The sequence below is a fragment of the Cnephaeus nilssonii genome (genome assembly GCF_951640355.1).
Source record: "Cnephaeus nilssonii genome assembly, chromosome: 5".
Classification (NCBI taxonomy): domain Eukaryota; kingdom Metazoa; phylum Chordata; class Mammalia; order Chiroptera; family Vespertilionidae; genus Cnephaeus; species Cnephaeus nilssonii.
In genome coordinates this window covers 84,799,876-84,824,390 of record NC_137076.1, presented here as the reverse complement: position 1 = coordinate 84,824,390, position 24,515 = coordinate 84,799,876, and the positions used below count along the sequence as shown (strand labels likewise).

At 42.7% G+C, this 24,515-nt stretch overlaps 1 protein-coding gene across 1 annotated transcript; it reads left to right on the top strand.

Moving 5' to 3' along the window:
• The first annotated feature begins 273 nt into the window (after positions 1-273).
• GRXCR2 (glutaredoxin and cysteine rich domain containing 2) lies at positions 274-14,721 on the top strand. The gene is made up of 4 exons (XM_079772532.1): positions 274-418; positions 1,803-2,197; positions 7,585-7,812; positions 13,327-14,721. The coding sequence occupies exons 2-4, from the start codon at positions 1,862-1,864 to the stop codon at positions 13,507-13,509; spliced, it is 747 nt and encodes a 248-aa protein (XP_079628658.1). The 5' UTR covers positions 274-418; positions 1,803-1,861; the 3' UTR covers positions 13,510-14,721.
• Positions 14,722-24,515: the final 9,794 nt, after the last annotated feature.

Below are 24,515 nucleotides of genomic sequence, written 5' to 3'. Positions count from 1 at the left end.
TCATTCATTCAACAATTCTTACCTGAGTTCTATTATGTACCAGGCACTTTGATAAACACTGGAGACAGAGAAATGGTAAAGACAGCTTCTGACTCTATGAAGCTCGAAGCTTAGTGGGGCGGGGGTGGGGGGAGGGAACCACGAGAATGGTAAAGAAAACAACAAGCCCTGGATGGTGGTAGATCCAGCGTTCCATGGCATTCTCCCTGAGGCAGGGAGGAAGGCTTCTCAGAAGTGGTGACATTTGGGTTGTGACTTCAAGGAGGAGGGGAAGTTTGACATTCCAGTGAGAAGTCAGAGTACTGGATAAAAGATAGAAACTGGTGGTTTTGAGAAACAGATGAGCTTGTCCGTGTGCCCGGAACTCCAATTCCAGGCGGCAGTTGGAAGAGTGAAGAGGACCAGGCTGGAAAGGAAGGTAGGGTTAGGTTTTGAGGAACCTTGCCCGCTGAAAGGAGGGGGTAGGACTTGTTATGCAGGAGACTGACATTCGCAGAGTTGTGTTTTGGAAACCGCTCTGGCATCAGGGTGGAGAACGGACTTGCGGATGGGTGGGAAAGTCATTGGGAGGCTGCTGCAACTTTGAAAAGAGAAGCGATGAGGACTTGACCTAGGGCTAGGGTGCTGGGGTGGGTGAAAGGAGTGGTGATAGAATTCCTAGGAATGGCCACGGGAGTTTGAGAAGACAGTTTGGACAATGCAGTAAATGATATCATTAGCAAAACCATCCCAGCTCTTCAACCCATCCTTTTAGACCCAACCCAAGGGCCCTTTCCTTTACAAGCCTTCTTCTTCCACCCTTGTCCCCTCAGGGACCACTTTCTTTCCAGAATAGCTATGCTGGGAGTCAGCAGTGGACTGCTTGCTCCTTTCCCTAAGCAGGAGGCTATTTATATGTGTTAGGTCTGTTTCCTAAACCAGATTGCAGGACTGTCATTCTCAAGCCCCACGTTTCATGCTTCTCTGATAGTCGTTCCAAAGACAGTCTCACAGTGTTGGGCCTTTACCAGGTGTGGTCTGCAATAGGCAGTGGTGCCTAGCGCTATGCTTGCAAAGAAAAAAAAAATTTTTTTTTGTCTTTAAAAAAGAAAAACTTTATTGAAGTATAATCAATGGGCAATAAACTGCCAATATAAAATAGACACAAAGTGGAACTTATCTGGTTAACACAGAGGCAGGAGGCCCAGAGTCCAGAACCTGTGGCTCCCTCTTGTCTAGGATGCCATGAGACACAACTGGAAAACCTTTGACTTGGTGGACTGGTCATGGGTTTTGGAGTCAGCTAGAACTGAATTCAAATCCCTGCCCTTTACTTGCTTAGCTGTAATCCAGCAGATAAATGGGGAAACTGCTCTGAGGCCCACTTTCCCCTCTGTAAACAAGGGACAATAATACTTACACTGTAGGGTTATTGTGAGGGCGAAGTAAGCTAATGTATGTAAAAATCTCTGGCACTTATTAAATGCTTATTAGGTCATGGCTGTTGGTAAGAATAACAAGACATTTGCTAACTCATTGAGTAATTGATCCTTATTGAACTGGTACTTGTTCAGTCTCAATAAACGTACTCACGTTAAGAAAAGCCAGGGTTGGGTGAATTCTGGGTGAGTTTGGGATTCAGAAGGGACCCAGTCTTGTCTTATGCTCCCTCCCCTCCATAAACCCGCAATCGCCTGCCTTTGCATGAGGGTCTATCAATATTTAATGTGTGGGTGTCCGTTGCTGTAAACTGAGTATATCCCAGCAGCGACTTGAATTAATTATGTGCGGGAGGAGAGAAAAATAAAGTGCCTTTTTCTCAGAGCTCCGAGTTCCACTGGCTGCGCTGAGGCCTGGAAACCACAGAGGGACGTGTCTGCTGATGGAGGACCCTGAGAAGAAGCTGAACCAGAAGAGCGACGGCAAACCCCGGAAAGTCCGATTCAAAATCTCTTCCTCCTACAGTGGCCGAGTGTTGAAGCAGGTCTTCGAAGATGGGCAGGAGTTAGAATCGCCAAAGGAGGAATACCCTCACAGTTTCCTCCAAGAGTCCCTGGAACCCATGGATGGTGTTTACGGGTCTGGGGAAGCCCCCAAGCCCCGACCCTACTCCCCTAAGCTGACTGCTCAAAGGATCAGCGTGTTCAGAGAGGGCAATGCCTATACGTTGGCGGGCAGCCAGCCTTTCTTCAACGATTACAAGGCAAATGACCATAAGGTGGGTAGTGTGTGGGGGGTATAAGCGTTAAGGACTAAAGTGCGTTTAGAGAAGCACCTGAACGTTTCAAATTTGTATTATGCTCATGTTCCTGTACCAGCCAGGGCTATAGGTGCACCAAATGGGAAGTCGCTCTTAGGATAGTATTTCTGGGAAAACAATAGCATGCTTGTGGATTAGTTATTGGAAAGTGCAATAAGCACGATAGTATTCAAATTCCATCCAGGGTAAGAAAACAGAATTGCCCTGGGTCTTTGGCTGGGTTATCTCAGTAAGTAAATTAAATAGAGGTGCTGTGGTTTTCAGGTTGCCCGACTGCTGTTTTAGAAAATGATGCAGCGACTGGTCGTCTTATTTCCTGGAAGAGCTAAGTGTTTGGAGGTGTTCATTTTCCTCCAGGCAGTTATTCAGCATGTGGTTTATCCATAACTTGCTTTTTCTCCCCATCTCCTCTTGCTGCCTGCTTTCAAACAATGTCTGTCTGTCTGTTAGTTTACTTACATTGCCCTTTCATTGCTCATTAGCATGAACACTGGGTAGGTGGAGTCCTGGGAAGAGATGGTGAAGAGCAAATCAGCCAGAGGAAATGTTACACGGGGAAGAAGTGTGAGCTAACAGTTCATTTGAAACATGTATTTTATTTGTGAATTTCAATGGTCTTCTCCAGTAGCATGGATAATCAAAAGCCCAGGCATGGTTTTTCTTTTTAAGTTAGAAGAGCCTGGAATGGTAGTCACTGATTTCCAGAATCTCAGAGGAGATGTGGATATGCTCTCTGCCAGTGGGACTATGAATGTATAACTTTAAAAAGAGTAAATACAGGTTATTAATGAATAGCGTTTATAAGTAGGATTTATACTCCTCTTTAAAGTGTGAAATTCAGATAACTACTCTCTAATCATTTTTATTAGTTTCCTAAGGGAACAAACACTACATCTATAGCAGACAAATGTATTGGCCTTGCTAGCACTGATAAGAGTATAATTATGGGTATGTCCACATTTATCAAAGAGAGTACTGGTTTCTTTTTGGTATGAAAGGGGGCTGGAATGAATAGCCCGTTGTGTTACTGGAGTGGCTTCTGCATTGCAGAGCACTATCATGTACCATCGCATTAGGTCTTCACGACAATCTTGAGGGTAAAGGCTAAGTGTGACCACTCCCATTTTGCAGATGAGGAACACTGAGTGCCACATTGTTAGGGACTCAGCCAATATGGTCATAGGAGCAGAGTCAGAGTAAGAACCCAGGTCTTCTGATTCCCCATACTCTTTTCCCTATGGAATATTCCTTTTTAGAGAAGAAGATCACTACTAATAATGTTGATGATAATATTAGTTACCATTTACTGAATGCTTATTTTGTCCTACGTACATAGCTGTCTTGTACTTACAGTACCTCATTTTACCTAAATCTTAGTCATAGATTTAGAGTTTACAAATTTGTAGCTTATTCAATACCTTATACAAGGCCACAGTAGGTAGTACTGGACTGTTGACCTTCATAAGTCAGTATGCCAAACTTGGCATTCATGTAAATGTATGATTAGACATGGATTTATAAAGCCATGCACAGCACAGTAGATTTAAACATCAGATTCTAGAGGCCATGTTCAGGGTTAGATTCCTGCCTGGTCTAGTTATCCTTGTTTTCTATGTTGCCTGATCAAATGCCACATCCCAGTCTAGCCAGCCTTTACATGTAAGAGTGGTCAGGATGGATTCATGCACCTGCACGCACTGAACAGGTTGTCAATGTGGTGTTTATGAAAAATAAGGAAATGAGAGCTGGGAAGTCATGATTTTTCAATAGTGAACCCAATTGTAAAATAACCCCTAGTAAATATTGGCTGTGAGGCAACATTGGGTAGTAGTTAAGCACAGTAATTAAAAATAGAGGCTTTGAACTTGGACAGATATCTGTATACCCAGGTTTATAGTAGCTTTTCCCACAATTGCCCAAAGGTGAAAACAACCCAGATGTCCATCAATAGGTGAATGGACAGTCAAAATGTTGCATATACACACAATGGAATATTATTCAGTCTTAAAAAAGGAAGGAAATTCTGACACATGCTACAACATGGACGGAATCGGAAGACATTATGCTAAGTGATATGTCACAAAAGGACAATCATATGATTCCACTTATATGAGTAGTCAGATTTATAGAGATAGAAAGGAAAGTGGTGGTTGTCAGGGGTTGGGCAGGGGAGGCGGGGGGTGGAGAGAGGAGGAGGAGTTATTGTTTAACGGGTACAGAGTTTCAGTTTGAGACTAAGGAAAAGTTCTGGAGATGGATGATGGTGATAGTTAACACCACAGTGTGAAAGTACTTAAAGCCACTGAACTGTTCACTTAGAAATGGTAAAAATAGGTAAATTTTATGTTACGCTTATTTACCACATCAAAAGTAATGTGTGTGTGTGTTTTTTTAAATAAACAAGGGCTCTGATGTCGGTTAAACCTGGGCCTAATGTCCATTCTACCCACTTACCTGTGTGAGCTTGGGCAAAGCCACTTAAACTTGCTGAGCTTCAACGTCATAATCTATGATATGAAGGTAATAAAAGTACCTGCTTACAAAGAGTGTTGTGATTAAAGAGAGATAACAGATAAGAAGCCCTTGGCATTGTGCCTGGCACATTGTATATGCTCTGTAAATGTTACCTACCATTGTGATAATGACCAGGTTCTTATGAAAGAAACATTGAGACTTTTAAACATTTTATGTGGTAGATAGAGAAAGTGGTTATAAACAATAAAATATTTTAAGGAATTGAAACTGACCGAAGCTTATAAGGTCCATAAAAAATGGAAGGGGAAGGAAGAGAAGTAACATCCACTGAACACCCACTTTATACAGAATACGTAAATTCAGCTTTACAATAATTCTATGAGAAAGAATTTTACAAATTGGAAAAAAAGAAGTTCATAGGGGCTCAGTAAGTTGCACATCTCACACAACTGTCAGATAACATTTGAATACAATTTGAACTCAGGTCTGCCGGCCCCCAAAGCCCATTGCCTTTCTTGTACCCGGTGATGTGTTTAAACCCGGAGCAGCGGAGGGGTGTCATGGTGACCGAATAGCAGCCTCAGACGCTGCCATTGACATCAGGATGTTTATGAGGCTCAATCACATAGGTTACCATTCTGGGCACTGTGGAAGGAAACATAAAATTCCTGGCTCCATCCCGGCCCTCTATAATGTACGAGTGGGTGTTCCTCACAGGCAATCGGATGCAACCAGATCATGTGAAGTTTAGTTACACCCGGAGACTTTCCTTAGACACCAGGAAGAGCTTGGCTGTCAGGGTGACTGAAACTTAAACACACCCTCAGGGTGATTTGGGACCGTCCACCTTTGGAATACATTAAAAATAAATGGGCTGTCCTGGGTGTCTCAGATACTGACCAGCTTAGAGGCAGGAGGTCGAACCGGAGGGCTGCAGAGTTTTTTCAGTATATTGAGAGTTTTGCCTGGAAAAAAGAAAAAAGAAACCAGCCGTAGATGCGAAGAAAGCCCCCTCGTAACTGAGCCTCCTCGGCTATTACTGGAAGTGGAAATGGAACCTTCCAAAAGTGCCACCATCTTTATCTGCTGATGTTCAGAAGCTGATAGTCCAGAGTGCGAAACAGAAACCCCGCGCGCACCAAGCGGTAGGAAATGGAAGCTGCCACACGATCCCTAGAAGAGAGGGAGGGAAACCAGGCCGGGTAGGAAGCTTGTGGCTTCATAAATAATTATTGAAAACACCGTGGATGTTTCAAGGAAGGGGACCTGAATATTGAACCCCGGCTCAAGCCAGATTGAGACTGCTTCGGTGGAGCATCTAATAGATTGGCGGATGCAGTTCCGCAAAAGCAGGGCAGAACATTTCCCACCGAAGAATGTGGTTGTGTAGCATGATTGCGCATGCGCGAATGACCAAAAAGAACAGTTCTTAGTAACAACAGCAGTAGCAGTGCCTACCCTTTGCATGGTACCTTCAGCTTTTGCAATCCCTGTTTTATATCTTCTTCATAGGACCGCCATCCCTGGAAGATGACATGATTAGCCTCAGGGAAGAGAGTACAAATATTTAATTTCTTAATCGCCCCAGAAGCCAGTGAAGGGTTGGGGGCAGGGTCCTAAGTCAACTTTTACATGACTGGTTGGGGGATGTGAGAGGCTCCCTGAAGAGAGGCTGGAGTAGCCGGAGAGCGCTCAGGAGTCTCAGGACAGCACCTGCTTACCAGCCAGTGTAGAAGCATTTCTGTGTTTTAGTAATGAATTGGTCTCTGGTGGTTAGTGCATGCCAGCGAGATGGCAGCCCATTTACAGATGGGCACACCGAGGCGCTGGGAGGCCAAATGACTCTCCTCTATCTCACAGTTGGTGAACAGTGGGATTGGGATCCAGTGTTTCCCTGCGAGCTGTCCTAGCTCTGGGAAGACATGCGTGTTCTTAGCTGAGTAATCCCTAAACATTTACTCCCCTGCTTCTCTACTGTCCAGATGATTCCTCAGCAGATGGTTAAGGCACACATGAGAAATCCAGCAAGGGAGCAGGAGCTATTGATAATGATGCTGTCGAAGTATATTTATTGACATAAAAAGACTTTCATAGACAAAGAACACAAGTTACAACAGAATATATATAAATGTATAAAATATGTTAATATATAAAAAATATAATGATCTTGGGAAGGTGATTGTGCATAGTGTAGTATAGGTGCTAAGAATATGGATTTAGAGCAAGACAGAGTTGGATTCGAATTCCAGCCAGAGACCCTGAGTAACTTTGTGACTTTGAGACACACTTAACCTCCCCCCTCCCCCCCGAGGCTTGGTCCCTTCATCTGCAGAATGTGGAAACCATAGCATCTACCTCATGGGGGATGTTCAGGGGAGGAGTGAGGTAATGTTTGTAAAATGCTTAGCACAATGTCTGACATCATAACAACAACAATAAATGCTCAATAAATTGTATATACTATTATTATTTATGCAAAGAAACAAGTTTGAGTGACACTTACTTTTTAAAAAGCATTTCTTTGTGTTTCTTAAGCCCTCATTATGCCTGGCCCTACATCAGCTACTGTGGTATGTGGTTGAAATAGGCACTTTGGACCCTACCCTGCAGAGTCCGACACTCTAGTTATATGACTAGTGTAGCTTTGGTTGGCTACCATCAACAGGAAGAAGGAAGATGGTTGCCATGGTTTACAGAGAAAGCAAGCAGACTAGGGAATGAACTGGAGCTTTGTGGTCTGATGGGGTCACAGTGCTGGAGAGTAGAAGTTCTTCCTGTCCTATTTCCTGGGATGGCGAGCAGGTTCTGCAGCCCTGTATTTATTTGGTGACGGCTTGGGGAGGCTCCATGCTCATTCTCCATTTCTCTAGTCCCCACCCATTATAGATTTTGGAAAGATAATCATCTACACGAATAACCTGAAAATCATTCGAACCCCAATGGACAAGAGAGACTTCATGAGGAAAATTCTCCAGAAGGAAGAGGAGATCGAGGAAGAGTCTCTGATGACAAAAGAGGAAATCTATGGAGATAGCGACCAGAACAATGGGCCTTTGGCGGAGACAGAAAGCACGTTTCCCCACAACCAGTACCCCCAGGTGCGTGAGCGGGTCACTGTCCCCCCAGGAGGGCCCTACTGCAGTGGTCTCCAAATGGTCTTGGTTGTGCACTGCTTCAGTAAAACTTTCAAATATGACTACATAAGACGTCTAAATATGGAAGATGTTATGGATTTTATTGTATTTTAATGGTACATTGTTAGTGGTAATAGTGTTAAGTCCATATTTCAAACACTCCTCATTTTAATTTTTTTGGATGACTTCTTTTGAGATCTGATTAGGTATCTGTTGTTTTCACTTTGCAGTGTGGCTTAGAACATCTTGCTCTACAGATGGGAAAAATTAGCTCTGCCCTTTTCTTATGGGTTCTCTTGTGCTTCTATTATGGGGGTCCTCAATCCACAGTTTCCTTGAAGAAACTTAATAAAGCTGCAGTTCTTTAGATTTTTGTAGAGATGAGTTTAGTTAAAAATAAACAGTATCATTTGTAAACCCACTAGGCCAGGCACAAGTAAACTGCAAAATGTGGAAAGTGAATGAATGAGCCGGGACACCATTGCCACTTTACGTAAAGTGGGGTCCCTTTACATCATGCTTATTCCAGGGTCCCTTGGGTACATTTTTGTAGCGACTGCCAGTCTTAGTGAGGCCACCAGTGTCATCTAGTTTATTAAAAATTAGGATAACGATTTCTTTTGAAAATATTATTAAAGCTTAACTTCTTGCCACCTTTAGATAAAAATATAAATAGCTTCACGCCTTGGAAACCATTGCTCAGACATGCTCAGATGAGGGGGAAGACTGGTAGTATTCATTAGTTCTCAAGGTGGGAAAAGCAATTTTGATGAAATGAAGCTAAGAGAGTAAAAGCTTAGGTGGCAGCAGAAGTGAATTTTTTTCCTCTTTACATTCTATCTCTTGGGACTTGAAGCTTTCTCTGGGATGCACTCTCACCTCCCATTTGTTGGCTTCCTTGCCCCTGAGTGATGTCCCCACCCTGGGAGGCTTAGGGGACAGGAACAAGAGGGTCATGACCAGACTTCATCGAAAGGCTCTTGTTAAAAGTTCTGCTCACAGCCTCTCATGTCTCTTTCTAATCTGATCACTCAGTGAGAAATTTTTGAAATACAAATCTGATTGTGTCATCCCTTCATCACCCCCTTTCCCCACCCCAAACTTTCAATGGCTTCTCTTCACTTGGGATAAAACCCAAACTCCTCACTTGTTCTAGAAAGTACTGTGTGCCTGGCCACTCTTGGCCTCTTCAGCCTCATCTCTTACCACATCTCTCCTCATTCTCTCCACCCCAGAAACACTGCCTATCATGTGTTCTTTGCTTTTTGTTACTAGGGGCAACTTCCCTGGACCTCGGATATTCTCCAGATTCCCTGCCACCTTTTCCTCAGCCCCTGAGATCTGAGTGGAGGCATCCCTTCCTCAGAGGGGCCTCCCTGGCTTCCATGAGGATAAATTCCCAAGAAGGGACCCCTCAGGGCAGCTCACACCCCTCCTCACAGTTGCAGTCTTATACTTATTTGGTTAATGTTTGTTCTCACACATAAGATTTAGTTTCCATGAGGGCAGGGGCCATGTGTATATTGGTGTAACACAATAGTTCCATTGCCTCCCATAATAGAGCCTGGCATATTATAGGTGCTCAATAAATAGTAATTGTTTGTGGAAAGAAGATTGGCATTTGGGACCAAGTGTTCTGCCTCTGCCTTCTCTAGATAACCCTACTCAGAACTCGGCGTAGCAGCAGGCAGACAGACAGATGTTGCCATCCAAGGCATTCCCTCCCCACTGTAACACACATTCATTCTATTCTTTTTCACACCATATTACAACTTGTAGGGGAATATATTTTCAGAAGAGAGCCAGAAAAGCTAGCATATAGGTCCGACTGCAGCCCTGAATGCAAAAGTAACAACAGGCCCGACATGACAATTGTCTTCCAATTCAATACGGACAGAGCCATGTTTCTTAGCTGGAATGCCATAAACCAGCACAGAGGTGTTCGGCACAAAATTGCTGTGAAAGGTTATACTTCACTTGGCCTGTCCTTAAAACTCTGTTTTAAATAGCTATTTGTTTGCCCAATCCCTCATGCAGTAAATGCCCAGACAAGATTATTCTAGAAAAGGGTCAAAGAACACCAAGGAGCCACTCCCGACCAAGGGAAGCAGTGGGGACATTGATGAAAGGGCAGGGAAAGGCTAATGCCAGGCCACACTGCACCTCTGTAATAACTATCAGAGTAAAGGAGAGGGATAATTGAATTGAGCCACGATGAAACATGGAAGGGAGGAAACGTGGCCCTGGGTTCAGTGGATTTGAAACCACAGATCACTAGGCTCTTTTATGCTTCACCTGACCTTGCCTTTGAAATAATAATAATAAGAAACAAATTATAGTAATAATAGCTACAGTTTATTGAGGGCCCATGATAGCCTGGCACCATGCCCAATGCTTTCCATGCCATAGTCCATGTCATGCTCACGAAGACTCTGTGAGGTAGACATTTCTGGTGATCTCCTTTTGAAGCTGGGAAACTAGGCTCAGAGAAGTTAAGTAGCTTACCAGAGGTCATCAGAGTCAGAAGTCAAATCCAGGTCCACCTGACTGCCAATCTCAGGATCATAACCACTTAGCTAAGCAGCCTCCGGATTGGCGCTGGTTACCCTCTTCAGGGCTAACAAGCTTTGAGCCTGCAGTGAAAGCCCAGGCCCCTTTCCTTGGTCATCGAGCTGGTGGGAGGTGGTTTGGGAGGTTTGTTGGTTTTATAACCTGTACTATGTTGTACAACCATGTTCTAAGTCCTCTTACTAAATGTTTTCTGAGAAGAATTTTAAAAAATAATGAGAATGAAAGAGAGTAGAGACTCAGGTAATACTTGATTTAGTGAATCATTAAATAATTAAATGAACATGTTGAGGTGAGTAGCTGGAAAGGGTGGTAACTCAAGTTAAGGATAGAAACTCCAGCGCTCAGCTGGTGTGGCTCAGTAGTTGAGTGTTGACCTATGAACCAGGAGGTCATGGTTCAATTCCCTGTCGGGGCACATGCCCAGGTTACAGGCTCAATCCCCAGTGTGGGGCATGCAGGAGGCAGCTAATCCATGACTCTCTCATCAATATTTCTCCTTCTCTCCCTCTCCCTTCCTCTCTGAAATATATTTTTTTAAAAAGAAACTCCAATATGCAATCAGGTAAAATTTGATTGATGGTTTGGTTTTGTTCTCTACAGCGAGCTCACCAGGCCATTTTGTTAATCTTTCACTATCTGGCCTGGCATTCTATTATGTTAGGATTTTACTGTATTTTCTTTGACAACATTGACTTGTACCATCAAAATCTCACTGGGATCAAGTCTAAAACATTAAAACGTGTGGATTTGGCAGAAAAATGGACTGTGGCAATTTGCTTTAAGAACATTTTGGCAAATAAATTTATTTTGAATACTTTAAGGGAAGGAAACACATTTCTGCATTAATATATGAAAGTATGGCAAGAATCAATAAAATATTAACAAAAGGGTGCACAGACATGATTTAGGTTTTCGTCCATTGGAAATCACTTCCATTCTCTAAATCTAGAATGAATAAAGTGTAATACCTCTTTGGGCACTGTGCAGCACAACGGCGCTATTTGCAGAACTAATGCCTCCCTTTTCAGAGATTATTTTTATTATTAGGTTATAAAAGAAAGCTGTTAGCCGGGTGGAGCCACCCACTGGACTCCAGCTGTGTTGGTAGTTCCTAGAATTAAGAATGGGAAGGATTCTCTAGACAACATTGTTTCGTTTGTTCCTTTGGCAAATATCTGAATAGCAGACATTTCCCTGGCTCCACACTAGATGTGCAGGAAGTGACGGTGAACGGCACCACCCAGAGCGCTTCCTGTCTAGTCCCCAGGAGCTTTCAGTGGAGGGAGAGACCTGCCGTGCTTGGGGCAGGACCGGCGGCGGGACCCCTGGTCCAGAGGTTGGGTGGGCAAGGCTTACTGACACTTGAGAACATGGCGACTGGCTGGGTTGGGAGGGGGCACAGGTTCCTGGAGACCAGCTGGAGAGAGACCCAAGGACAGGAGCGTGATGAAAAACGTAACTAAGCATTTAAAGCCTCTGAGGAGTTTGGTTTTAATCTGAAGTTTATCCGGGAGGCAAGTGTTCATGAAAAGGTTTCTTGAGTGCTCTGTGGCAGTCTCAATGGCAGGCAACTTCGTAAAATTGGCATCAGTGGGGAGAATGGCCACCAGACTGGAGGCAGGTGTCCACACTGAATTCCTGCTGGAGCTGGTAGAGGTCGGACTAGGGTTGTGACTGTGGGGTGGAAAAAATTGGATGGGTTTGAAGGTGAAATGAACAGGATTTGGTGCCGAATCCACCTGTATAGATTTGGTATTGTCCCTTATTTCTTGGAAGGTTATAGGTCTATGTATGATCTTTGCACAGAGTCCAAAGATTGCCATTTTTCTTGAGATGTTTTAGGGGAAGAACACAATGGTAGACAAAGGGCCTTTTTCTGTAGGGTGGGAGTTGAGGACTAGAGACTTATTAGCAAGGCTTAGAAGTGAACAAACTCTCATGGAAAACCCATAATATGCCAGATAATGTAATACGGTATTTTCTTGTACTCTCTCAGGTAATATTCTAGCTACTATACTCAGAGAGGTAAGCATTATCACTCCCATTCCACAGGGAAAGAAATGGAGATTTAGAGATTAAGGGAACTGTCCAAAGTGCATTCTTGATGTCAGAGGCTGGCCTCAGTCCCAGGCTCCTGACTCCAGAGCAGAGCTCTGAATCCTGGGGCCACATCACAGTTCTCAAAGAGAATGAGGAGAAAGTATCGCTAGAATTCAGAGCTAAGCTTCCAAGGATTGTACCATCACTTCATTCGTCCGCTTAGTCTCACAAAACCATCTGTCTTGAGCATCTACTTTGGACAACTACAATGAGGAGCTGTGTACGTAGTTAATAGGAGCATAAACTCTGGTGCTCAGCTGCCTCAGATCAAAACCTGCCTCTTCTTCAAGATGCATGACAGTTGGTGAATAACTGAATTTCTGTGTCTCATTTTCCCATCTGTAGCATGGGGATGGTAACCCTTACACTGTCTCAGGGGATTGTTGTGGGTTTAGATGGATTGGTATATGAATAGACGCTCTTAGAACAGCGCCTGGCACCTACAAGTCATGCTCCAAATGTGCACTCTTAGTATTTGGCAATGAGGAAGCCCGAATCTTTGCTCTCATGGAACATACAGAAATTACATGTCAGATGATGGTGACAAGGGTGATGAAAAGCGTGAAGTCTTGGGACGCGAGGCGTGGTGGCCGGGGACGCTGCCTGAGAGATGTCCACCAAGGAAACCCTCTTTGATAAACTTGCTGAGATTATTCCGTGCCTCTGACCAGTCCCCTCATCGCATTTGTGGGAAGCATTTTCCTCTTGTTCTGCCCCAGGCTCTGCCCAGCCCAGTGGTGTTTTCACCTGCATGTGATCAATCAACTCGAACTGCTGCTGTTACTAAACCCTGACCGTCTCTTGCAGGAAGGGGAGCTTCCAGATGACAACTGCTTTCACTGCCGAGGCTCGGGCAGTGCCACCTGCTCTCTGTGCCACGGCAGCAAGTTCTCCATGCTGGCCAACAGATTTAAGGAGTCCTATCGGGCCCTGCGATGCCCTGCCTGCAACGAGAATGGCCTGCAGCCCTGCCAGATATGCAATCAATAGCCCACGGCTTTGAATGTCGGCTTTTATCGCATCCTCTCTAACGTTATTTCTAATAAACTGCCCCCACCCTCCCTCTCCCAGCAAGGAAGCCGCAGTGGCTGCGCTCGCTTCCACCGCTGGCAAAACACAACAACCCTCAGTTACTTGATAACATTTCACAAGGCTAGTCTCATCTCCACGTGGGTCTAAGTGGCAGAGGCATTTTCGAATTCCAGTCGGCTTTGAAACTGGTTCTAAAATGATCCTTCCAGGAATGTATCCGTGCATCTCCCTTGCCTTAGCTCAGTTTTCTCCTTGCGCTAGCGAACCAATAAAGGTCCCTTTCAGGCAGCAGGGTGAAGTCATTTTATGGCTGGGAGTGATTTTGCAAACTTATGCAGTGAGAAGGGAATGAAAAAGGCAGGTTTCTGATGAACTGAATTCCTGTTGATTAGAATGCATCTCAAAGCGTCATTGGTCAAATTGAAATTTTAATTAAGCAGAAGGAAGGGATGCCCAATGCCCCAGGGCACTTAGCAGGCCGCTGAAAACAAAACGGCAGGTCCGTGCTTTGTGCTGAAGATAGGCTGGCTGAGGAGGCATTTCTTCCAAAGCCCCCAGTCCCTCCTGTGAGGTGGGCGTGGGTGGGTCCCATGCAGGTGACAGCAGTGCTCCTTGGGACAAGATGAGACCAAGCATGTCTGTGTGCCTCCAAACCACTGAGGATAGAAGCCAAGTGAAAGCTTTCTGTGATCAATTTGGTGCTTGAGTACCTGTGTGTGATATCACTTCTTCCCTGAATTATTCCCCAATAAATCTGTTTTAAGTGTGAGATACAGCCACGAGCTCCTCATAGAAGACTGCATGTTTTCTAGGCATCTACAGAAAGCCTGGAAAAGAGAAACCAACCAAGGCCGGATTTAGCAATTATCTTTCTGCTATCTGTGAATGCACACACAAAGGATCAATCTTTCCTCTTCAAGTTGGTATAAAATTAGAAACATGCTTTTGTTAATGGACTTTGTAGCCCAGTCCCCTTGAACTAACACTGTAAAATCTGTTATCTATTGAGATGCGTTGCTTTTCTATGATAATTATTTGGATTTTCATAACAATTTTTTCAAGATTTGTTTGTTAGCCTGCGATATCCAGCTATTAAAACTCACCAGTGGAATACAGTACTTTTCAGGCACTAGAAACACTTCTAATAAAAAGATTAAAATATTCTCCAAAGCCATGGTCATTCTGCTTCTCCTCACAGCCAGAGCAAGAGAGCTGCTGCCGACTTTCTTTGCTTCTGCACTTAACTATTTCCTGACTCTGTTTTCTCACAGCTGTTGACTCTTGCCATCTTTCCAGAGCATCAGAGGCAGGAATGATGTCGAGAGACCTGTCAGTGTAGTCTTTTGCTTTGTGGTGGGAACACTGGACCACAGATGCTGTCTGAGCCCTGCATACGGGACTGCAGGACGGCATTGCCAGGTGCTGGGTGTGCGGTGCTTCCCAGGCGGGCACCACCCCTTTGGCATCTCATGGGACTTAGAGTTTCGGTGGCGGAGACAGATACGTAAACATGTTATTACAATGTGGTGTGACAAGTCCTGCGTTAGGGGAATTTCAAGGAATGGTAGAAGCATGTAGAAGGGACACCAAATGGAGTGTAACAATGGAGTGTTACACCAAAGAGGTGTAACAATATTTCCTTTCCTTCCCACAGGCTTTTAATATTTTTCATCCCATAGAAAAGTGCATTTACAAATGATTACATTTATTTATTCAGTCAATAAGTACTTATTGAGCACTGGGACTATATCAGTAGAAGAAAGCACCCCCAGGGAGCTTACCTTTTGGTGGGGGAAATACTAGTATTGACTATCATCTATCTACCTACCCATCTAGTGAGAGAGGGACAACTAAAAATACATAATGCAGAATAAAAATATATCTGTATATGATAATGTGTTAGAAAAGGATAAATGCTGTGATGAAAACTAAGATAATAAAGGGGGTTGGGAATTAGGAGGGGTTGTAATTTTAAATTAGTTTTCAAGGAGGCGTCATTGAGAAGGTATCCTTAAAATAAAGGCCTACAGGAGATGAGGGAGTGAATTGTGAAAGTATCTGGGGTATGATTACCCCAGGCACAGGCGATGGCAAATGCTAGACCCCGAGGAAGGAGGGCCTGGCAGGTGTGATGAGCAGCAGAGAAGCCCATGTGGCTGGAGCGCAGTAAGATGACAGGTGGCAAGGAATGGGGGCAGAAAGAAGGTGCATATGTGTCGGGGCGAGGGGGTGCTTTCCTGGGAGGTCGTTGTAAACTTGGGTTTTACTGTGAGTGAGGTGCTTCTCTGGATGGGGTCTTCTGTCAACCTCACACCCCTTCTTCTGTACCTTCCTCTACTGCTGGGGCCAGAGACTTGCAAACTGCATTTCCCAGATGCCCTTGCCTGCTGACTTCCTGTTAGTTTCTGCCACTGAAAGGTACTGGCAGAATCAGAAGAGTCTTCATCCCCTCTTCCCCCACCCCCACTCCCAATGAGAATGCTGGCAGCCTTGCCCACGTGGCAGCTGCATGAGTGGCAGCAGCAGCTGGGAACGCTGGCTCAGGCAGCTCGGTTCCAACACTGGTCATTTCAGAGGCTCAGACTGCAGGTTCATGCCAGTATTTTCCCTTTTCTTCCAGCCTAAGAGGGTGGGGGGAGTGGCTTCCTGCCGTTACTAATGTTTGTAATCAACTCCCTATAATAAATACTCCCTCTCTTTGAAATATTGATTTCCCAATTGGATGCCAATTGATACAAATGCTTTGAGCAGAGGAGGGTCAGGATGTGATCTACATTTTAACAAGTCGTTCTGGCTGCTGTGGTGAGAGAAGACACTATGGGACGAAAGTGCAAGTGGGAGCCCAGCTTGGAGACCATTGCAAGGACCCTGGTGAAAGCTTAGGGTGGCCTGGGCCAGTGTGGTATCAGTGGGAGTAGTAAAAGTGGTCAGGTTGTGGATATATTTTCAAGGTTGAGCCATGGGGTCTGCCTACTGCCCTTTGTACCCAGAAATATTGCTTCTGACCTACTGTATGCAAAACATATCTTAGTTCTTTGCTTACTAGTGGAGATACGTTTGCACTGAAATATCCACTTCCTGATTGTGATCTTAAAAACATTGTCAGTGGTTTGGGCATGATTGGGATACATTTAGGGCAAGGTTGGCCCACTGGTACTCGTAAGACTAATAATTCCTTCAGAGCTAGAACAAATGTGAAGATTAAATAATATAGTGGTGCTGTGATTAAAATAATGCTATATCCTTTGAAAACTCAAAAATATTTTTAAATCAATACATGTTTTCAAAAGATACCTAATCACTTATTCATTGAGCAAATTTTCTCTGGATGTCTACTATGTTCCAGGCATTTGTGCTAGGTCTTCTGATAAACAGATAGAAACACACTTAGTAGTTACCATTAGTGAGAGTATACTCTTGGGCCTCTAGTCAGCATAATAAGAATTTGACCTTACAACGCGGGGAGGTCACTGTTGCTCCCCTCTGATGCTTACTCCAGTGATAAGCAGTGCCTCTGCTTGGCCAGGTGGGCTGGGCCAGCGGTCAGTCGGGGCTCTATTGCATAATTCGTTTATTTATTTGTTTTAACAAGTATGTAGCCGCTGCACCGTGTGCAGGACACTGTTCTATGCACTTGACACTTACTAACTCCTTCAATCATCTTAACAGTCGAATTAATTCAGTGTATTGATCATCTCTGAGTCCCAAGGGTGCATTGTCCCATTCCACCTCACACACCCCAGAATGTAAACATGCAGGCCCTTTCTGTGGTCCTTGAAAACATCTTGCCTTCCCAGGCCTTAGTGAAAGCAACAAACTGTGCAGGACCTGGGGAGATGCTTAGGTGGCTGGTATTATATGATAGTAATGAGACAACTTAGCAAGACTTCTTTTGCTGACTGTGCTGGCCACTTAGAACTATCCTGCTGGTTTCTGCTTTCTTTTCTACCTTTCCATCCCAGTTTACCCTCTATTCGTCTTACTCTGGTGGGACTCTACTCCCGCCTGAGTTTAGCCTCAAGGCCTCTCTAACTCCTTTACACACTGAAAATCTGTGGGGCTAAAGGTTTCCTTTTACAGACCCCACCTTCTTGGAAGACACTGTGGTTTGAAATGGCTGTATCTTCCCCTCCCTGTCTGTCTAGGGGTGAGGAGGACAGAGTTCATACACCTCTGCTCCTAGAACAACTCTACTTTTTTTCTGTTTTTTATTTTGGCTTCCAGGTAAGATCCCTTTTGAAGAGGGAGCTGCACATTCAATTTTTGGAATCCACATCAAGCATTAACTTTGTTACCCATAATTTCCCTTTCCAAGTTAAATGGACCAAAGCTATCAATTAAGCTTAAGTTTGTAGGAAAGATGATGTTGTCCTTGCTCTAAGTCTTGCACAGATGTGAATTGCTCTGCTAATATATTCATGGAGATGCGTGCCAGTGACATTTATAAGAAACTTCTGTGGTTCACTAGAGCTTACTCTGAGTGGATTTTATGACAAATTTGAAAGAAATGTTCGCAGTTGTTTTTATCACCTGTCCTCATTAGTTGGATCTCCTCATTTTCTAATTAAACACAGTAATTATAGAGAGTTCTACATTCATGCAATTAGGTGAGAAATATAATTACTGCCTGTGTTAAAGAACATGTAAAACCCAGAGAAGGAAAGACCTGGACCCCATAATACAGTAGAATTTCCTCATTGCTTGGGGGTAAGGGTCTGGGGGAAGGAGGTAGGAATGGGGCAGTTAAATCAGGCCTTGATAAAACTAGAGTCAATGTTTATCTTTTTTTAACACTATGAGATTCCTCTTTGTACAGTCCTCTTAGTGTCACTTTTATCTAACTCCTAAGTACTTCCCCTATTAATGATTATTTCTCAGAAGATTGGGGTCATAAATTTGCACTAGCATGTGAATGGCTAATAGATTACTCACCATGTTTGTTTTTTAAGTTCAAAATGTTATATTTTTGAAGGCCTCCAGTGAGCCCAGCCATGTGCAAGACACAAGGAGCCAGAAGATGAAACAGACATCCTACCTTCTCTCAGGGACATGATAGTCTCACAAGGAACCAGAGATTTAAATGAATGTTTACAAAATAAAATGATAGGTGCCATAGGAGGAGAAGGGAATGGTTAAATCTCCTTTAATTGTTCGTCTCCTTCATTCAGTTATGAGCTCCTTAAGGGCAGGAAGTGTGCCTAGTCTGTTATTGTATCCCCAGCATCTACCACAGTGCCCGGTGCGTAGGTGTTGGGGTATTTGACTCAAGTATTTGGTGATTTGGTGTTTGCAGAGACATGACATTTGGTCGCAGACACAGAGCCCTCAGCGTATTATTGTCTTATGGGCTAGGGTCTTGGGGAAAGTTCCCAGGTAGACAGCTTCTAAATGGCTGTCAGTGACCCTCACCTCCTGGAATTCGCTCCTTGTGCCATTGCCTTCGTGTGAACTAGACTTAGGGACGTGCTTCTAACAAGAGGATAAGCAAACATGGGATATCACCTCTGAGATCAGGTTATAAAAGGCTATGACGCTTTCGCTGGCCTTTCTTGCTTGCTTAACCGATGACGCCAGCTGCCATGTTATCAGCTGCCTTATGGACAGGCCCACATGGCGAGGAACAGAGGGTGGCTGACGGCCAACAGCCAGGGAGGAGCTGAAGCCCTCAGTCCAGCAACCCGAGAGGAACTGAATCCGTCAGCAACCACACGAGTGAGCTTCGAAGGGGCTCCTTTCCTAGTTGAGCTTGAGACTCAGCCACAGCTGACATCATAATTGTAGCCTATGAGACACCTGGAGCCGGAACCACCCCTCTAAGCCCTCCCTGATCCGTCAATTGTGGGTTGGTAAACTGTGAGATAATACATGTTTAAATTTTGGGGACCATTTGTGACATGGAGATAGATAACTAACACAGGTAAGACTACCTTCTGGCCAGGTCCTTATTGCTAGATCCTTTTACATCCAAAGGGTTTTTCCATGGAGAGGCGTACTCACAACCATTAGTTCTTTGTTTAATGCTCAATTTATTAAGCTCATGAATCAAATAACCCAAACTAAAAACCAATTTTTCTTGGGGCCTTTAAACATTGCTCACAAATTTATTAAGCGTATCATTTAAACAACCTAAACGAAATGCCATTTATGTATTTAGAATGGCTGATCCTTTTAAACTCTTCAAAACCTTAATTCATAAACATATAAAGATTACAGAATTTATTGCTATAGTTTCACTTCAATCTACTCGAAAGCATCAGTATCTTGGATTTAATGCCTTTATTTCTGTTCTTGATTTTCTATGTCTTTTTTTAAATATATATCCTCAGGGTTTCAGTATTATTATTTTTATTATTCTCCTGGTGTCACAAAATTCTTAGCAGATCCTAAAGAAAAGATTACCTTATCAAAGCAGCCTAGATTGCAGGACCTGGTTTATTGACTGATTAATTCTTGCTCAGAATTGTTTGTTTCTCCCAAGGTGATTTCAGCGAAAACTACCTTTTTATAGTGAGCTTTTCTATAGTTAAATGATATTTGTAGAGTTAGTGAGACTATTTCAGACCTTATCTTATGCCAAGGGCTTAATTTTGCAACCTAGTATCCATCTCTGAAATTGTTTTATCAAATTATCACTTGGCCATTGTTATATAAACAATTACCCTGTCATAATCAAATATTGATTTGGTTTCTTAGCATTAAAAATTTACATCTTCCTTCTTAGCATTGAGATTTAGTCTCCTAGGAGTTGAGATGTTGAGTCTGTGTAATTTGTGTTCCTTTGTAGGTCATCTGGCTAATACATTTTATTGGCAAACACTGTGGAACCCTTTCTCTGGTTGGTTATCGTGGGTGCCTACTCAACTGGTCCTTCCGGTTCTTAGCCTTTACTTTTGCTGGGACTATTGGGCTTACAGTATCCAATGTTTATGCTCCTTAAACAGATAGAAATAGGCATATGATTATGCTTTCATAATGTATAACATTAAGAGAAGAAATATCAAACCCTCACAATTATGAAAATCAATAAAATATAAACATGGTTTATTATATTCATTGCTTTCTATTACAATGACCTTTTGGGAGGACTTCATATTGAGTTTTCTATTTTAAATAATTTTGAATTTATGGCCTTTCACAAGACTCATCTTGCCCTATAAGCCATGATGAGGATAGTAGTGGTGAGGATGATGTTGATAGTGATTTTGATGCTCAAATTGTAGTTTCCACTTACGAGCCATATCTTTTTTTTTTTTAATAGAGAAGACTAACTGATAGTGTCTAGGGATGCACATTGGAGTGATAAGACAAAAAGAAAATACAAGGAAGTCATTATTATGAAAGGATATGCAGAAAGGGAAGGGGGTGAGATGGGAATAATGCTTATGGAAGGATCTCATGGGATAGGTGGTGAAGTTCTATTTTTTTGACCTGGGCATATATATAGTATGTGTGTGTGTGTGTGTGTGTGTGTGTGTGTGTGTGTGCGCGCGCACACACACACACTTTATAATAAAATTTTTATTTTAAAAATTTTGAAAATTATATAGTCAGTAGAGGCCCTTTATGTTGACTCCTTTATCCTTTATTACATTGCCCTCTGACATTCTTGCAAACATTCTTGCTTTTTGGAAACAAGAGGATGTTAGAGAAATGTTCTAATTTTTTTTATTGCCCTAAATAATGGAATTAGCTATTTTCTAAGGGATTCTGATTCCTTTTAAAAGGAAATAATTCTAAAGACCAGGCCCTGGACTCAGGAACACATGAGAATACAGGGTAAGCAAGAGTGTACTGATGTTGCTGCTGGGCCAGAGCTGAAAACATACTCGTTAAGGTTATTATTTCACACTGATATTTCTAATTTAACTTATTATATTGCTACTCCATACTTATATAAGGTTTGTTTCATCAACTCCAAACTTTTCTCCTAAAATTGACATTCTTCTTGGTATGATGAAACTCCTGGATGGAGCTAAAACATGCCTTATATCCTCTTTGGTACAGTAATTTTCAAAATTCTGTCATTCCCATAATTCATATTTTTTGCATATTTGCCAAACTCATAATTTTGTACCACTATTATTATTTTTTTAAAATTTCATGCATATACTTTTTATTTATTTTCTTTTTTTACTTTTTTATTGATTTCAGAGAGGAAAGGAGAGGGAGAGAGAGATAGAAACATCAATGATGAAGAGAATCATTGATTGGCTGCCTCCTACTGGGTATTGAGCCAACGACCCGGGCAAATGCCCTTGTCTGGAATCAAACCTGGGACCCTTCAGTCCCCAGGCGAGGGCTATTATTGTTTTATTAATATTTTGTTTAATCTACATTACACTGACCCCCCCTTAAAAGGATTATATTCATATTAAGCAATATTTGTGGATTCATAGGGTTTAATTAACTGGCCATATATATTTCCAGAATCCATTACTATGGATGGATACATAGGTGTTAGAATTTCAGAGGACTCAGTAACATCACTTTCCCTCACTCAAGTCTAGCACCACCTGAAAGACAGACGAGAATCAGGAAAACAGAGCTCAAAATATCAAGGTCATTACCAATAAAAGCTGCACAGGGGGATGTTGCTCGGTGCTGGACAATTTGGGCTTCCTCAGTGTGGACCCCAGGGTTGGACAGACATAGCCACCAGCAGGCCTTCCCCACAGTGTGGCCCCACTTGCCCCACAGCCGAGGATTGCTCAGAAGCTGTCCTCCCTGAAGGAAACAGTTTTAAAAGGATAAGGGGAGAAAGGCTGAGCTACCATACTTAGTTTTTCTCTAAAACTTACCAATTGGGTAGGAGTGGGTATGGGAGCTGAGAAGGGCCGGGAACATTAAGCTAATGGATATTTCTGTACATAATACACAAAGTCAAGGGAAATAATTACTTAAAATACATGTTTGTCCATGTCTCAAGGCAAAGCGTCTAAGTACACCTCTTGGGAAATCCTGCTGAAGTGAACAATGTTATGATACAGTGCCTGTGAAGTTCACCTGTCCAATATTGCTTGGGTACCTTTCTGCATCTTTTTATTTGGAAGAACAGATTTGATGTAAGAGAGTCTGTCTGAATCCAAATCAGAGTGAGTCATGTTGATAATGTTCCATATATACTATCTTGGCCATTTTTCAGATGCTTGTGTTAAGTAAACTTCTCGCTGCGAAATTATAATCAAAAAAGTTCTTTCCAGCCCTTTTTGTGCCACTGGGTGTTTTTTAACCCTCGCCATTCACAAAATGACGTTACTAGGGCAAAATCTCATGAGTTTTCATTCTTGATTTCCTTAACATGTCAGGAACACGTCTCCCTTTCAAATATTTTGATATTGTAGCTTCCTATGATCAGAATCCATCGACTGTCAGGGCTTAAATGAAAAAGTGGCGACAGCCTATCGAACTATCCCTTCCTTTTATAGAGATGGTGAAGTGAAGGTAAAGGATTTGTTAAGGTCACATCCTACTTATTAACTGACAATCCCAGAATTGGGGTTTCCTAATTCTCAGCTCATTTATTTCTTTATGTTGCGCCAGGGCCTTTAAAACCAAGTCAAAGTGAGAAAGCAATTGGTCTTGGCAGAGAAAAATGATTTCCTATCATTTTCTGTCTCTAAAATACATTTTGAATCTCTCCATTCTTTTCCACATTCCATACCATCACCACAGTCTAGTCAACATCACCTTCTGCCTGGATCATTGCAATAATCTCAAAACAAGTCCTCCCCATTTCAACCTCCAATTCACGTGACTTTTTCACTGGAATGCTTTAATTTTTATTTTTCACCACTTTCCTTATTTAGGGCTATTTCTATTACCAAGACAGAAAGTCATAATTCAAAGTGGTGGCTATAAGTTAGTTTGGGCTAAGTTGTGCTGCAATAAAGAACAACTCCAAAATATCAGTGCTTTCATTTCTCCCATCTTGGTCCTGTAAACCATGGATAATTACAGGCCCTCTATCAACATAATTACCACTGCATAGCATGTGGTGGGCTCCTGAAAAATATTTATTGAAAGAAGTTACAGCAAATACTACCATCTCTGCTTCCCGTGATGCTCAGTCAGGATCTGAGGTTGGCACAGTCTTTACTATTTAGAATGTATTTGATTGCTGTGGCAGGAAAAGTAAACATGGTGGATTGTGTACAGGCTCTTAAAGACTTCTGCCCAGAAGTGACATGCATTAAACCTGCTCACATTTTATTGGTCGAATCAGTCTCATTAAACCTGCTCCCATTTTATTGGTCATCAGACTGCATTTTCTCACTTAAAGGAGTGAGGAAATGCAGTCCTACCATATGTCCAGGAGGAGCAGAACCAGAAAAAAGACTGATCTCACACCAAACTGAAGACCATCACTGGACTTTTTTTTTTCATGTAGAAACTAGACTGGCCTAGACACTATATGTAGCACAAAGATAGTAATAACTATTACAAAAATCAAGTCTGTTATGCCTGGTCTCATATAAGGATAATGTTAGGATGCGTGTGACATAGGTATAGTTGTTACATCCCTCGAATTAACCCTTTGACTTTCATGCTCAGCATCTGTTTTAGCTCATCTCTAACTAAGGGAGGGTTGATGTCTTAGACTTGGGGTAACCAAGTACACACAACCACTGCATAATATTATCACTTGAGCAATTGGGAAGCTAAAGCAAAATTAGGAACCCCTTTATACCTTGCCATGTCACTACCATACCACTTAGAAATTCTCTTATTGGTAACATCATCCTGCTTCATGAGCAAAGATAGAAATCAGGGAGTTGCTTGATGACCTAGGTTAATCTTGATGTGACCATTTTGGGAAAACAATATATTTTTTTTCCCAAGGAAGAATTATTCAAAGTCCTACATTACTTATGGGATAATTTCTTCAGTATCTGTGTTTACCTCTTGAATTTTATTTTCTCCTGCTTTCATAAGTCATCAATACCTCTTTTGATGGGCTTATTCTT